General features: G+C 41.7%; 2 protein-coding genes across 5 annotated transcripts in view; one reads left to right on the top strand and one right to left on the bottom strand.

The window, feature by feature from the left end:
- The window catches only part of col4a1 (collagen, type IV, alpha 1), a 31793-nt gene extending 19143 nt beyond the window's left edge, over positions 1–12650 (bottom strand). Inside the window, exon 1 of the mRNA XM_026376403.1 lies at positions 12520–12650. Within this exon, the coding sequence (XP_026232188.1) occupies positions 12520–12591 (72 nt within the window). The 5' untranslated portion in view covers positions 12592–12650. The remainder of the gene's footprint in view (positions 1–12519) is intronic.
- A 211-nt stretch (positions 12651–12861) lies between these two features.
- col4a2 (collagen, type IV, alpha 2) overlaps positions 12862–16904 on the top strand; it is a 46511-nt gene continuing 42468 nt past the window's right edge. For 3 of the 4 annotated variants that reach the window (XM_026376399.1, XM_026376402.1, XM_026376400.1), the window contains exons 1-3: positions 12862–13045; positions 13220–13358; positions 13436–13487. In XM_026376399.1, coding sequence (XP_026232184.1) covers positions 13321–13358; positions 13436–13487 — 90 coding nt within the window. In that variant the 5' untranslated portion in view covers positions 12862–13045; positions 13220–13320. The remainder of the gene's footprint in view (positions 13046–13219; positions 13359–13435; positions 13488–16904) is intronic. The other variant, XM_026376398.1, reaches the window with a different exon arrangement.

Raw genomic sequence — 16904 nt, 5'->3', positions numbered from 1 at the left:
TATCTCAGATTTATTTGTCTTTGTCTGCAGCTCTCGTCCTCTTTAAATCACAACTTCACCGAGCAGACATTCTCGTGTGCTGTATGGTATGACGAGTGAATTGAAGACACTACGCGTGCTTGAGTGTGTGATGACAGGCCGACACTATGTGATGTCTGCTCCTGGAAATCCAAACACGGTGCAGATATTTAAGATAGTTTCTTTTAATTTGTCCTGTTTGTTTTCCTTCAGTTATGCATGGACATAAACCCAAACACTAGATGGGAGCAATGGCACAAAGATCCAACTGTCACCTGCAAACCATGGGACCGTTTCTAACAGAAATATTATGAATGATAATTTAAATGCTTTATCCTCTAATGAAAAAAAAGCACCAGGTTGTAAGAAAATAAGGTGATGAAGATGATGTTACTCTGCCCAAACACTATGAGCTTCCACAGGCTCTACAGTGATGAGTGTTGACGTCTACTGTGAATATACAGTGGCTGGTTAGTCACTGAGCTCTGGAGAACCTGTATCGGATCCAGTAAAACAGTGCAGCGGACAGTCTCACGTGTCCCTGCACAAGTGTTTATGTCATTCCTAAGTCTGGATGGCAGGTCTGGATGTCTCCAGACTGTGAAAAATCAACATGGCATATGCTTTTGTGTTTCCATTTAGTGGTTTCTGTGCCAAACAGTGCCTTATCAAAATTGCATGTATGACAGTGGAGGAGGGTGGGGTGGGTGTAAGTATGACGTACCACAGAGGCACATTCACAGGCCGTCATTATGCAGCTTGATTCAGCTCAACGCTTCGTATATGGTGTCAAAGGTGCTAGAAGTTCAGGCCTCAACCCAAGAGCTCAGAGCGTTTAAACAATACATGCTTGATATGTCTGACATCATTACATACGCCGGAGAGATGGGGTTTAGGAGAGAGGAAGTGAGGAGTGATGTTTGCTCTCGAGATTTACACAAATCCTCTCAATGTAAACACAGAGTGAGCGTATAGAGTTGTTGCATAATTGGATCCTCATAAGAACCACAGTAATCGCAGAACCATCATGACTGAGACAAGCACTGCCTTTTACAGAGCAGCCTTCTAAATCCCTGACTAATATGTAATTCCCAGATTTCAATACAGTGTAGTCATATTAGAAGATAAAATCAAGGAAACCAAATACTCCAACAGACAAAACAAACTAACCACACGGTCAACAGTCTGTAGTATTTGTCCTGGTGTTTTCAATCATATCATTAAATCCTTTTCAACAGATGACACATGACATTTGCTTTTTCTAGTTTAAGGAGTTCTTACTCATGCTGGCCTAAAATCTACATAATTGCCAATTAGAAAAACTGCATCTGAGGAAGAACCACCAAAAGGACCTTGACTGTAAACTCAACTACAACTACAGTTTCCAACATTGAAGAAGATATTGCTTAGAATTGTTTTTATATTGGTGTTAAGTTCAGTTATATTGCAATGGCATGCAGGGACAAAAACAAACCTTTCCACAACCAATGAATATGACACTGTGTTCTGACCACACTGAATCAAACTGCATTCTTTCTACCCAATGTTTTGTAGACTTGAGATATCTTAACTATACTTCCTACAAAGGGTTTACTGCACAATTGATGGAGAAGGAAAATGAGTTATTTGCACATTTTGAGCTTTTGTCAAGGCAGCTGTATTTTCTCACACCTACACAGAGGGTAGCTTTCTTTGCAGCCTGCAGGGTAAAGTCATTCTGTTTGTCTGCTTTCTGCGGCTGTATGACTCACCAAGTCTGTTCTCGTTGCCAAAGTGGGCAAATTCCCTCCTCGTGTTGTGCAGCTGACTCCAAACATGGCAACTGCACTTGTTAAATGTTAAACTCTCTCTGTTCTGTGTAAATCAGTCACAGTATTTGCACAAATTGTACCCTGCTGCAGACGTTTTTAACACAGGTTTCAAGAATAGTTTTTCATCAGTACTGATTATTACCACATGGAGGCAGACACGTTCCCATCACTGCAGTCCTTCGCACTGACTGTACATTTACAACAGCTGAAAGCATTTTCCCCTGTCTGTTCTTTCATGTTAAGGGAAACGAACGATCACACAAACATCTGGTGAATGTCACTGACAGACTTTTCTCTAAAACAACTGCACATTCCCAGCACATTCCTGCCATAACCTCCCACTACTGCTGAAGCATCTCGCAAATACCTGGGGTATCGTGGAGGTGTGTGAGCGAGGACTTCATTTACACATTAAATATTAATATTCAATACACACACAAAGATAAACTGTCCAGGCACATTAATTATTATTCAGGTTCAATTTATTGAACGGGAACAATGTTAATATACAGTTGGGGTCAGAAGTGTTGCCCCTAAAATACATGTTTTGAGGTAAGTGAAAAGGCCACACTGGCCATGAACCTGCTTGTCATCAACTGTCCTATTACTTTGAGTCTCCAAAAATATCTTCATTTTAAACCCGATGTGGTATTAAACAGTATAAAAAGTGCTGTGATTGTTCAAATACTCTGGACTTGACTGTATACATTTATGAAGCTGATTCCCTCAGTTAATTTACTCAGCAGCTCAGGAGTCCTCCTTCCACACTGATATGGATTTCACTGAGAGGGGAAGCAGATAACTCTCCAACAATTCTACTTGTTATGCTAGAGTTTGAATGTTGGTGCATCTTCGTCTTTTAATGCACGCATTACAATAGAGAGGAGAGAATCTGAACCTGTGCCACCACAGTAAGTGCAATGATATTGTGGTGTCAACACAGGGGAATGAACTATGCTAATTAGGACAAGGAAGAACTGTAACACACAGCCTGAAGCAACAGGACAACTTACACTAATCAAAATATCTCAAATTACTGTCTGCAGTGTGAATGTGGTTGCCCTTAATAGTTCCCTCAGCTACTGTAATTGGAGGACAATGTTTTGCTTTTAAGGGCCAACAAATTTACTCTTTCGGTTTAATATTTCAACCATTTACAGCAACAAGCTCAGACGAGGTTAGTTTCTGCATACATAGCCAGGCGTTTTGCGTTATTGGGATTGTTGTGGATTCTGTCTATAAATGGAAGAAATCTGACTAATACGGCTTTACAGGGTTTTACAGGGTTTTATGGCAACACCAGCGCAACCACATCATTGTATTGTGAGCCACGGAGCTATGCTTGCTGGGAAATATCTAGATCACTCTAGCTGTATTTTGTTGTTTTTCTCTTCTATGGGTTTATACTAAAACTAAAACTCACAGAGGTCTAGACTGCCACTATCCCTGTGACTCGTTGTTTGCCTCGGTGTACTGCAGGAAACTGAAAATGCCACATGACTTCTTGACCAACAACAAGCTTCCCCACATGGAAAGAAGCACACAAGTTAGCCATATTGTTGCGTCACTTAGTTTTGTGTTTAGATTTTCTTCTCTGTTTTGGGCGGCTGGCTGTTTGGGTTGATTACAAGTTGGCTGATTTAATTACTCTTAATGACATCCGATGATCTTCTGGCTTTGTGTCCCACCAGTAAATATTGTGCAGTCTAGCTAAACTAAACGTATCCGTGAACCTTCTGATAAACTGAGTGTTTTTTATGGACTCCTGTGTGCCTTTCCAGCCATCTATACAGTACAACACTCTCATTGGGAGCCATCAAAAAGGATCTTGCTCTTACACAGTCAATTTCCATCAATGGAACAGATGTTTAACCTGTGTAATTCGATCCATAAAGGCATGCTCACGGCTCATGGATCCATGATGGTTGCAATCTGGATAGTTTACCATCAGAGGGATCCCACTTGGTAAAGCCTCATTAGGCAACAATGAATGGCACAGTTACAGAGCACACTGTGATAAGGGTAATGCCATACCATGCCTTGTCATAAATGAAGCAGAAACAAACTAGAAACCACATATGGTGGTTGTTCTGCTGCTGCCACTACTTACTAGTCATTAGAATAGCATAAAATTAGTGTCCGACTTATTACAACTCTGTGGTTTAAAATTTTTATTTGTGAATACAGGTGCTACCAAACTACTGAAACTACTGAACGCTGTTCCCACAAAAGTCGTCAGCCACACAAACAGGACAAAAGATAATCAGAAATAATAAAAGATAACTTTTTTGTCAGGCTGTGCTGGTTGGAACTGTTCTGCTCTGACATTCCTGGCCTTCTCTGGTGCTGAGAATCTGGGATGAGAAAAGAGCAGTGGAGGAGGTGGCCTCTCTGTCTGACTGCCATACTTGGAAGACAATTCTCCTGGTGCAGATCGCTCTGTAAACGAGCGCGAGGGAGAGCTGCACATGCACAAAGTGGAATGGTATAATGTGAAGCAGCATTTTTTTTTAATGCAGAGTTAGATATCAAGACAAACCAATTTTTCATATTAACTGCTTCTCTGAACATACTGTATTACTTGTTTTTAATCCAAATTTATTGTTTAATTCAATTTATTATGATTGTTAACATTTACCATTAAAGTATTCTTTGAAGAAATTCAACCTTCAAATCAAATGTAACTCTAACAGACCAAATAAGTTGGTTTCAGTGTTGGTGTTAACCAAACACCTAACATCTAATTTATAATTACATTCATTTAAGCAAATATGCTGTTTCTTAAAATGCTAAACTGTAATGTCCACTTAACTGCTTAAAATGTCTAAAAAACCCTAAGGGCATCTCATTTACATAATAAATAACAGACACACATTGTTTCACATCAGTTTTGAGCAGGAACTCAGGATCATGTCCAGGGTCACATTATATATACATTCCACAATAAAACATTGTTATGTTTACTGGTTATTTAAACTCTTGCACTTATTTGCTGTGACCAACTTGATGTTAAACATGTCCCGTTCTGGCTGCAGGTTTCAGGTATTTATCTGCACCATAGATATAATTCAAGGCTCACGTAACCAAAAACAGATGCATGTGCAGAGCGCTGGTTACACACACACACACACACACACACACACACACACTGGATGTAAGCACAAACACAGAAATCAATACCAGACATGTGAAAAGCTGCACAATAATAAAACCTAGCAAGCTTTATGAGATCACATCATCATGTTTCTGTGACTAAAACTGTGAGAAAATTCCTTTGCCTAAACATTCATGAGGGAACTTACACATATACAGACAGTCACACATGGGTTAATGAACAAAGTTAACAAACACATCCGTCTTTCGTTTGCTCATGCAGCGTGGCCAGGTTAATGTTGCCACCCTTCAAATTAGGGCTCAGGAGACGAGAACAGCTGTAAGAGGTGCACTATCCGAGTTAAGAAAGTGTATCACTCACTTAGCAACATCATGTAGGTGTACACATAACTTCAGCATCTCAACACTAAGAGCTGACATGAGCCTAGGCCTACAGTAACTCTGCTGTGAAACCATACATGGCCAACTGTGGACAGAGCAGCAAACAGCGTTTCCTCTGGGACTGCAGAAGTTATTGAACTTGTCAGCAAACATGAAGCAGGAACTCTGTACATTCATCTTCAGCAAGAAAATGGCAGCGATGTCAACAGTCCACTGAGGAGTTCTCGCATGCAAAATTAACTCAGCAAATGGGAAAATTGCTTTAGACAAATTCTCAGGCCCTGCTGCTCGGGCAAAAGTCTTTAGCATGCTTGAACTGTAAAAACCCTGAAATTGGCTCATCGTCAAGTGGTGGAAAGGACCCAAGAAGTCAACCAAACACCAAACACAACAAGCCACCTCTCACTCTACTGCATTTAGACCAATTCCAGACTCCATTAATGCTTCTAACACAATCAACACCATATTTCTGTTTTAGATCCTTAATCATCTAGTCCATCTGTATCACATCTTGACCTGTCACATGACCCTCGCAGGCTCATCCTGTTGACCTGTCACCTCTGCTCTGGCCATTAAAGAGGATTTAAACAGTCAAACAGAGCTTTCAGTCTTAAAGGTCATCTTAGTAACTCAGGCCTCACTCTGTGTTGGAGTGTTTGTTGTGTAAGGACATGCTTGTGGATGAAACGCTACCTTGTTAACAAATTAAGGCAGACTGGTACTAATCTTTTAGTCTCAGAGGGGACTTTCCAGCTGTAACTATGTTGGTATGCAACATCTGCACTTCTTTCCTTAGTTTTCATCTGCATCAGTTTTGGGTGCCTGTGCACTTATCCAGATCAAAGTTTGCACTTTTTCTCTGCGAGCAACTTTGGCAGTAAGTCAGGGAAAGCAAGAGAGAAGTCAAAAATGACAGAGATGGAAGAGAAGAGAAAGCGACAAGCACTTTGTTAAGACGTTTGTTTTTCCCTGAGAAAGAGCCAGTTGAGTCCATGTGAGTCTTGGGTACTTCAGCTCTGCCTGTGGCTCCTCTTTGAATGAGCAGGACTGTGCCACAGGATGTGGGGTTTAGGAAGCCATTCTTTCTTGCCTCTTCCTTGCCTTTTATGCTCACAAAGACAAGAAGAGGCTGGGTCGACCTCGCGTCTCTCTCAAGAGTGCTCTGGTATCTGGGAATAACGTCAGCACGTGAAGACAAGGAATGACCTCTCTGACCTCAGTGCCAACCTGGAATATTCTCACACAAATTCCTCGTTTTTCCAGGTGTGTTACTTGGCTTTTTCACAAACAGAAAAAAAAAATTCACCATGTTTTTTGTCATAATTTAAAAACTTGAAACTTGAAATAGAAAACCAGCCACACAAACACATTACATGGAAGGATCTAGGATGTCAGTTAGGAATTTCTACACAGAAGCACCACTGTTATAAAAGGTGACACAATACATCCATCTGGGAGTATACATATACAGGAAGTGTGTGTGTGCCTGTAACTCTATTTCACATCCTTTTTAACAAAGGCTTTTCCATCTGTGCGTGCTGCCCATATGTTGATATTGTTGGTTGGAGAGGAAATGCCCTTGTAAAATTATCATCATCATCAAACACGGTTTTATGTGATACATACAGCATTAAGAATAGGTGTGATAAGCAGAGGAAATTCCAGGGGCCGCAGAGCGAACAGTTTTATGCTACACTTCACTTTCAAGTCTGCAACAAATTGACGGATAATGGGGCACTTTAGATCCATTATCATACCACACACTTCAGTGGCTCTCTATTGTTCTTGGGCATTATCTCCTACACCACCAGTAAAGTACATCACTGCTCTTTGACCACGTGGAGAGACTGTAGCCTAAGCAAAAATGGATTAAAAAGACTAACATTTCTTCTTGTCTCCTGATGTGAACCATGTCATGTGACCATCTTAGCTTCTTTTCTACTCACAATGATCTGATTAAGACTTTTTTCAATAGAATAACAGCTTCATGAACAATTCTCATTGTCCAGCAAGTCAACAGAGCTCAGCCAGGAGGGAATGAATATAGCATCTGTCCTCCCAGGAAGAACAGAGTTTCAAGGCCCGAGGTATAGATACACAGCCCTTCTCAGGTCCTCTGAATTACAGTCAGGTCTGCCTTAAAGTCTGCTTTTTCTATTAGCCCTCCTCTGTAAATTTTGTACAATAACATTCCAGTTCGACCTGGTCTGATGAATATTCGGAGTAGCTCCAGCTCAGGTAGGACGTGTGAATATGAGGGGTCACGAGTGAGAGGTGTAGGGCAGACACAGATTTAAAAACCAGACATCACTGTCATGTTCAGCTGACAGATCTAATACACGTTTCCATTGATCTGGTGCTCAGACTTGTTAAAAGGCTGGATTGCAAAGACATCTGCAGAGACTATGACTTTCTAACTTCTTGTAATAACTGTGTGTGGAGTGCTAAATAGTTGTGGCGCATGCCGTGCAGCCGTTGTATCCCGGGATCGGGTGAACCTTCGCTGGGTGTCGAACCCCTGCTCTTTTCCCATGGTCACTGAGCAAATGTCAAATACAGGCAAAATGTCCAAATACTGTTAAAAAACTGTTAACGTTCTGTTCTGAATAGCTGGAGAGGAAAGAGAAAAGTACTGCAGACAGTAATGATGTAGTGGATGAATGTAAGAAATTAGCAATGCAACATCCAAGAACAATTGTTTTTGTTGTGATTTGTTTGTGTGTGTTTCTGTGCAATAACCACAATATCATGACAAATCCACTTTTTTGTTTGCAGCGATCTTGCACAATGTTTCCAAACCACAACCAACCTGACTGATCTGCCGAAGTAACATCACTTTAGGAACACCCAGTTCCTCAGTGCGATGTAAAAGATTAGCTATTCAGTTTAGCTGCTTCTGATTTTATCTTTATGTGATTTGGACAATTTTTTTATAGGAACACGCTGTCAAATATTCTGAGGTGTGCCTTTTTATTTTAAACCTTTATTCTTCTGCATGAGCAAGAAGTCACGTAGATGAGTATGAGCGCATGCCTGTAGGGAGAAGGCTTTTATCTAAGAAGATCCATCATTAATGTGTATTTATATCAGGAACTAGAAGAGCACTCACGGCTAAAATAGAAAGACTGCATGGCCACTGTGACGCTGACTCTATGTCTGTTCAGACACTGAGGCCGTTTGCCCACTCAGGACCTTGTATGATGTTTGGGCAGAACTCATCCTGCTAACAAATGTTCTGTATATCACGTGAACTCAAATGACTTTTTGTTCTATTAGAAAAAGATGCAATAACTAGAGAGAATTCACAAAAGATGATGTTCCTCACTGACATCATCTAATCTAGATGTCATATGGAATCTAGCTCAACCAAGATTTTGTTCTTAGACAAATAAGACACAAATGTGTGGACAATATAAACAATACCCTTCTCCAGATCATTAGGTTCTGTTATAAAAGGCACTTCCAGTAATTGTGCTCTGACTCTTAACTAGCTCTATCTCCGTTGGCAGTCATTGGGATTTCCCAGTTGCAGTTCCCTCCAACAGAACTATTTGCTGTCATGTATGTATTACACCAAAAGGCAGTACTGACCCTAAAAATCCCTCTGTTGGCCCTTTCCTTCAACTTATATGGATTTGCTTAATCCAACAACACCTTAAGCCTCTGTTAAAAGTGGCTGCAACACAAAAAGGGTTCAGGAATTCAGTGGCATCATCATCTTCTGCTCGTGTTTCTAACCAGATACTTCACAGCATTTTCCATTTGTGAACTCAAAAACAAACAAATCCATCAACAGACACACCCAAGCCCCGACCTGGAGAGGAAACTCAAACGCAGACCCACAGGATAACCACCATCAGAACTAGTCTTTATACTTGCACCTGTCCGTTGTGTCTAAACCCGGACACTAAGACAGAAGCTTTGCCAAGAGGGAACAGCTGAAGTAGAAGACAGCCAAAACCTCACTCTTCACTTCATGCAGCCTAATACGGAAAAACTAAACGTTATAAATCTAATTGCGCCATCATCACTATCGTCATTGTCATTTATCAGTCATCAATTTGGCAGCAGCAGGTGGACGTTATGAGTCAGAGAGTGAGACTAAAAATTTGCTACGGGGTGTCATCTCTGGTTTCAACACACATTCCTCCACTTCTGGGGCTCAAAACCTCATCACCTCCCTCTCTGCCTCCTCTAGCAGACTTCCCCTCCATCATCCTCCACCTCCCACTCTCCTGACAGGCAGATATATCCATTACACCATCTCCATTCAAACCACAAATGACATTTATGACTCACAAATTGCACTTTCCTCATAACAATACACTTCTGGGAAGTAACTAGTAACGCTCGCTGATCTTGGGAACATGGGACAAAAAGTGGTTTATATGTAAGAAGTAAGATGCAGCTGTGACAAATGAATGAAATGACTTCTCACAGAATTGAGACGGCTTTAGCATGATTAACCTCTGTATAATCCTCTCCTCACTTGACACAGACAGGGAACACATACAGAGAAACACACACACACACATGTGGGCAGAAAGTGGGGCATACCTGCCACGCTACTTGAGTATCAAGGTCAGAGTAGAATTATCTTTGCCACCCAGAGGAGCCTGTCAAAATAAAACGACACACAGACACAACTCTTCCAAATGTAGGCATTTTTACAATGCTGGGGAAAAGGGGTCAGCCGGGTTGTGTTTCCCCAGGGTGCATTGCTTGGTTGGTGGCCAGACAGTGACAGGGTCAGCTGTGGTCCCTGCAGGGGATGTTCGGGAGGAGGGTGGTCTACAGGATCAGGTTTTCATCATCATTAGACCAAACTTCAAGCAGCCTTGTCTGCACTTTGGGAAGCAGGAGCAACAAGAGGAGACTCGATTATGATTCTCAGTTTGCAGCGGACAATACGCATGCATTCCTCAGGGCTGTACAGAGATTAACAGCTCTCAGTGCTGCTTGCTCCATACTGTGTTCATGCTCCCTGGGGGTCGCGCTGTCCTGGAACGTCATGTGCAGGCCGGGAATGGGAACCTGGCAGCACCGAGAAGCTCTTCTTTCCCACCAGCAACTGCTTTTCCCAATCCCTCCATCCAACATCCCACACACAATCTTTCAGTTCAGGGATCTGCTAATCTGTCCTTCTTCTTCCTCCTCCTCCTCCTCATGCTCCTCGTGCTCCTCTAGGAATTACTAATGACTCATTCTGAACAGATTAAATGACCGCCAGGGGAGAGAAACTCTCCTCTGTTGATTTTGTATAAACAATGAAGAAATTTACGCCGGATCAGATGATACAGTGAAGAAACTGGGATCAGAAGTATCCGTGGATCTAAACACGCGCTGGTTGCTTCATTTTAAGTAGAAAGGGTAAAAATAAACTTGCATACATCAGTGGTTGACAGTGTTGTTTAGACAAAATTTTCACTCCTGATGTTAGATTGTGAAGAAGCCCAAAAGAAGACTCTGATACTCAACATCCCACTTCTTTGGAAAAAATAAGAGATAAACACACCAAAGCTCATTGTGAATTCCAGCAAATCACAAGTTCAGGTCACAGTAGCGAGAACAGTCAGAAATCATTTTGAATGCATTTCAATTTAAAGTATCTGTGTGATTTTTTCTGGAGCTAAATGATTAGAAAAGCTCCATTCTCTTATCTGTGAACGTGTGGATGGATGAAAGCCCCAAACGGGATCACAGACTTCCTGTTCTGGACGTCTCATGGGCCGATGGGAAAACATGCAAGTCAAAATAGAAAAAGTCAGAATGCTGAATTAATAGAGTTTCATTGGTGTCATCTGATCAGTGACAAAATGTCCTGCCAGATATACACCTCCTCAACCTTCCTCCTATAATTTATCCAGTCCAAATGTTCTGTGCGTGTCTTGTGATTTTGCTTATGAATCCAGCCAGTGCACAAATGTTTTCTCTGCTGTTTTGTTAAACTTGATATGCCGGGGGTCGACACCATGCATCCTACGCAGCTCCCTGTCTCAAAGCTCGTGTGAAGGTAGAAATGCAGTCAGTTACTAGTGAATAGTGGTGGTTTTATTAATTGAAAAAAAGAATGTGCAAAACACAAGACGTATTTTTAACACGTATAACAAGTCTTCAGCAAAACTTTATCAATATCCTGAATCATTTCTGTCAACTCGAGTATTTATTGTTGGCACTTTACAACAATGTGCAGCTACAATCCAGTACAGCTGAAAATACATGTGAGTGGGGGGGGTGGAGGGGTTCAAATCCGAAACAGAAAGTCTCTTTACTCCAAGAGACTTGAAGCAGAAGCGTTCTCCTCCTCCACTGCTGTTTCCCATTATACTAATTCGTGTATTATCTCCTTTTGAATTTGGTCTGCAAAGCATCAAAATGTTACCAACTGTTTCGTCTAGTCAGGTTCTGAAATTCCCATTTTTGAAACCTTTTCCTTGAGAAAGATTTGCTAATGACAACCTTGTCTTATTTCAATCTCTATTGGGACTTTAGTGATCAAATCTGGCTGTTCTCCATACTAACTTATATAGAAATAATATTTGAATACACAGTGACCAGCAGTGGGAGTGAGGCAGATTAGATGTGGGGAAATGTTTTGGCATCAGAAGATTTCCTGAGGTTGTCAACTGGAATGTAGAGATGTAGATTAGATCAGTACATCCCGGTCTGTGAGTGACAAATTGACAAATTATAACCACGTTACCTAGTAATATAAAAACTCTGTTTACATCTCCATCCCTCACTTTTTAAACACAAGCACACCCGCATACTTGTGCTACTGTAGAGCCTCTCTGCCCCACCCTCTCCTCTCCTCCTCCTCTCTCTCTCTCTCTCTCTGCTCCAGCACAAATGACGGAGGCTGGACTGGAAGTGGACCCAACTTATAGTGTGAAGTTGTGAGCAGCATGAAAAAGCCCGACGAAAACAAAAAGAATTACACATAAAACACCACAGAGTCTAAGTCCGTGCGTCTCGATGACACTAATAAACAGATACTGTGTGGTCAGAATAATACATGAGAGCAAATGTAGACACTACATACTGCATGTGTGAAGCAAGTCTCAGAATCCCAACCAAGTTTTCACTTGACGTTTAAATGTATTACTTAACATAACCAAGTAGAGTTTGAACGATATTTAATGCACCACTCCCTGAAAACACAGCACAACGCTCCGTTACAGACTGATCCTCTTACCTCAGCTCCTGAAGGGTCTATATTAGAGTAAAGAGCCGCCAGCAGTAACAGGGTGCCGGACGATAACAGCATCGTGGCGGTGCGCGCTGGAACCGGTGTGCGCAACAGTGCCGAGTGCCCACAGTCAACCCCCTGTTGTCCGCTTCTTTGCGTCTTTCTTCAGGTAACTCGCTGCTGTTCACCGGAGCATGGGCAGCACGTTTAGCAGCATCTTTGTCCGAGACGATGTGAAGTTCTGATCAATGCAAGTTGGTCTTGTTTCTGCTGCACCACACCCCCTCCCAAAACGACCACCCTCGCCCATGCTAACGGGCTCAACTTCGCAGTTGGAAACATTTTGACTGCTCTCGGTAAGGATAAGGGGCTGCTCGGCACACTTTGGCGTTTTTGCGAGACTTTCTGAGGTGTTTTTTGGTGCCACTGTTGATCTACCTGTTCTAAACCTCTCAGTCCGGGAACCGCGCACCTCTTTGCCAGTGACACTCATTTGCTTCATCCAAGCACCGCGCGGAAAACAGGAGTGACTGTAAGTAATGCATTTTATTAAAATGAGAGCAAATCAGTGCCAAACTGTCTATTAATCAGTTTCTACCTGTAAATCTTGGCTGAGAACAGCTGGTGCATCAAAACATTCAAAGCGGGATGCTGTACGTTCATTCATGCTCCTATCAGACGCATTGGCTGTGATTTATTGATTCAGGGGTTTGACGCGCTTCAGGTCGGACAATCATGCTGTAGGAGCGTCTCTACAAGTGGGACAGCTGCGTGGGACTCAGGTCTGAGGTCTGCTTGAGTGGGACCATGCAGGGACAACACAACGAAGCCCTGAAGAATTTGAGGTAAACAGAGTTTAAACGTAATTCACAGCAGACACAGCAGCACAAGGGCGCAGATATTGACGCTGTCATTCCCACAGGCTGCTGCTCCTCTGCCTCTCGGCTGCCATCCTCCTGTCAGGAGTGCACGGGGTGAGTTTTCTTTGACTCGTCTTTCTCATTTCTATGTGTATGAACTTCTTTTGTAAACTGTGAAACGTGAAGCCATGCTGTGTCCGCGCTCTGGTTCGTGTTTTCCTGGTGCTGCTCGTTGTGGGAGGGTCTGGTTTGGGGAGTTTTCTCCAGTAGGAGGGTTCTGCAGGCTGGAAAACAGCAGAAAAACTCAAACCAGTTTCTTGTGAAATAATTCATGTTGCAACTTTTTTTTTTTTTTTTCAAATTGAGTCGTCGAGCAAAGCAACATGTGTCTTTATGTCTCTTTGCTTGACGCACGACCTGGGAACTACTGAGGGGTGGGGTCGTGACCTCTGCAGGCATGGTGATGTGTTCTTCAGCTCTATAGCTGTTTATCTTTTTATGTTACAGAGAAGCTCATAAAGTCAGGTGCCAATACATACATTCTTTATGTTTGGGTGTGTCTGTCACTCAAACACATCCCAAAGTTACATTACCAAGATAATGCAGTGTACACTTTTAAGTTCTACATCTGCTCTATCGCACAATGAATAAAATAATAAAGAATAGATATTAGTTGAGACGGAGGTTACAGGTCTGTAGCTAATTTAATGTTCAGTAATTAATGACTATTAAAGTAATGATGGAAACAAATGGTGTCCTCATAGGGAAGTAAAGAACAGAAATATGCAATGAAACATTTTACAGTATATCCATGATTTGGACTTTAAAGATAAATTCAGATTTTGTTCAAGTCTGAATTAGTCCAATACTCACAAGCCAATGTTAAAACAAGTTGAACGACAATTTCAGGGGGAGTTCCTGTGTGGCTGAATGGTTACAGTGGAAATGTTCATTTGATTCCTGCAATCTGTGTTAAAATTCAGCTTTTTATTCCATCTCCCTTTTCTAATCAGGTTTTTTTTTATGTTCAAATGAGGAAAGACTCTGTTTTGTGGTTCAAAATACATGTTCACCGTCAGTGGCACACTTGCAGTTTTTCAGCTGTTTCTGCTTTGAAAATATTTTCTGTTCCCATAAATGGATTTATTGTTTTTCTTCTCAGAAGCTTAATTGTTTAAACACCCTCACACAGATTTCACCTTTTACAAGTTGTCATAAACGTTGGTGAGGGAGAGAGAATACAACAGGTAGGTCTGACCGGGCCAAACTAATAGCTAATAAAAAAGGTCCTTTATAAATAACCTTTTATTCTCTTTCTCAGACCCTCTCACCCCCCTTATTTTCCTCATCTACTTCACAAAGTGTGATGCTGTATCCGTGTGCGCGTGCTTGTGAACTTGCAACATGTGAGAGGATCTTGCTTTATTGCTTGTTGCAGCTTTTGCTGGATGTCAGATGTTCAGTGGTTGTGTCAGACGTTTTAATATCATACTCAAGGCACTGAGATTAAAAGTTATTCTCTCTTGTGTGTAAGAAGGCCCCGTTGTCTCTTGCTCTTATCCAATTTGGTCGGGGCTCAATTGGAAGCGTGTGACACAGTTCAGCTCCTCTGGTGGTGATATTTAGAGACTGAGGGCTAATTTTAGTTTGACACCATCCATGTGCTCTGTGCAGGCGAGTTAACTGCCAATGGAGAATCAACTCACACTGATTTATAGAAATAACTAAAAATAAAATAGCTACTGGGTGTGACGTACAACCAACATCAGATGTTTTGAGAAACAATTTAAATCTCTGGGCATTAAAGAAGCTGTTGAAAGTTTATGAGTCACCTTCATTAATTATGGTCTGAAAGTATTAAGGCAGCTGAATAGTGGATATTAAATATTTAAATGTGAAGTCAGTCATTCATCACTATAAGTTCCCATCACACACAGAAATCTTCAATCTCGACTGTGTCTAAGAAAATGTGTTTCTATTTAATATCAAATCCCAATCTGACCCTCGGGACTGACTGAGTTCTTTGAACCAGACCCCCGTCTTTGTTCTGTAAAACTGTTTCCCACCATCTGAGTCCACGTGATGTTCAACATCTGGAATTCCCTCGCACATTGAAAATATAATTTCTAAGATATTTTGCATGTGATGTTTGTGTGTGTGTTTTTTTCACATTGTAAACAACTGGCGCTTCATGATGTGCCGCAGGTCTCACTGTGTCAGCACAGTGTTGCAACAGCCTCTGTGGTAAAGACCAAGGCTGGAGAAGTACTGTTCATACTGTCCAACGACACTGGAAGCAGTTTTTAGACCAGACGGAGTTACTCTGATATGTCATTCAGAGTTGTGCTGAGCTTTGAACAGAAATTGAAAGTGAAGAACAGAAAGTAGTCAGGATGTGGGGTTTCTGAAGCTTTTTATTCATTCTCAACTCTCTTACTCAACATAACATTGTTTTAAAACTGAATTCATCTACCTGCTACTTATTATGAATTATTGCATCAATAAAGATCAATGAGTCTGCTCCAGACTCAGCCATACAAGCCCAAACCATGATAAAACCTCTGACATGCTTTACAGATTAGCTTGTTTGGTCTAGATCTTGAGCACTTCCTTTCCGCTCCCACACGTTGGCCTCTCTATCATGTTGGTAGAGGTTAATCTTGCTCTCATCAGATCATAAAACTTTATTGCACAATTTTTGTTGCTCCTCCCTGTATGTTTCTGCTTTCTGATTGTGCTTTTTGAGGAGCTTGCGTCTGTGTATTTCTTTACATGAAGTTTTCTTCTAAATAATGCTCTGTAATAGTTTCATCCCTGCTCTGTGGTGGTTGCTGGTGATGTCACTTACTGTTGTTTTGGGGGGTTTCTTCACAGCTCTCACAATCCTGCTGTCATCAGCTGTGGTTTCTTTCTTTTTCAGGAAATTCCAAATTGTTGTACTGGCTATAGCCGATGTTTGTGCAGTGCATTTGATTGATTTTGTTTAATTGAACATGTCTTGATTTTCTCCCATAGACAGCTCTTTTAACAACACATGCAGAGGGTAAAACCAAGCCAAAAACCAAAAGTAGTAATTACGTTTTTGAAAGTTGAGAGTGAAGCAGCTGAGCATGCAGAGGTGGGTAGGTCGTTCCACCATCGTGGAACATCACAGCTGAAAGATTTTGCCTGGGATCTTTTGAGGTGAGGTGAGGCGAACACAAGACGTTGTTCGCTTGCAGAGCGCAGTGAGTGAGAGGGATTGTAGACCAGGATGAGGGAGTTCAGGTAAGCCAGTGCTGTCGAGTTGACCACTTTGAAGGCAATCTATCAGGGCTTTGAACTTGATGCTGGCAGCTACAGTAAGCCCGTGCAGAGATCTGAAAAGTGGTGTAATATGTCCTTTTTGACTAAAAATGAGTTGTGCTGCTTGCAAGCCGAGATATGACCAGAGCCTCTCAATGAGTTGTGTTGTAAAGTCCGAATGTTAAAAACCTGCATGCCCTTGAGAAAGAGGAGATGTGGTCGGTAAAGCTCAATTGATCATCAGTG

Source organism: Anabas testudineus, chromosome 21 (assembly GCF_900324465.2).
Source record: "Anabas testudineus chromosome 21, fAnaTes1.2, whole genome shotgun sequence".
Taxonomy (NCBI): domain Eukaryota; kingdom Metazoa; phylum Chordata; class Actinopteri; order Anabantiformes; family Anabantidae; genus Anabas; species Anabas testudineus.
Note: the sequence above shows the minus strand (reverse complement) of the source record. Positions and strands in the feature narration are given on the sequence as shown.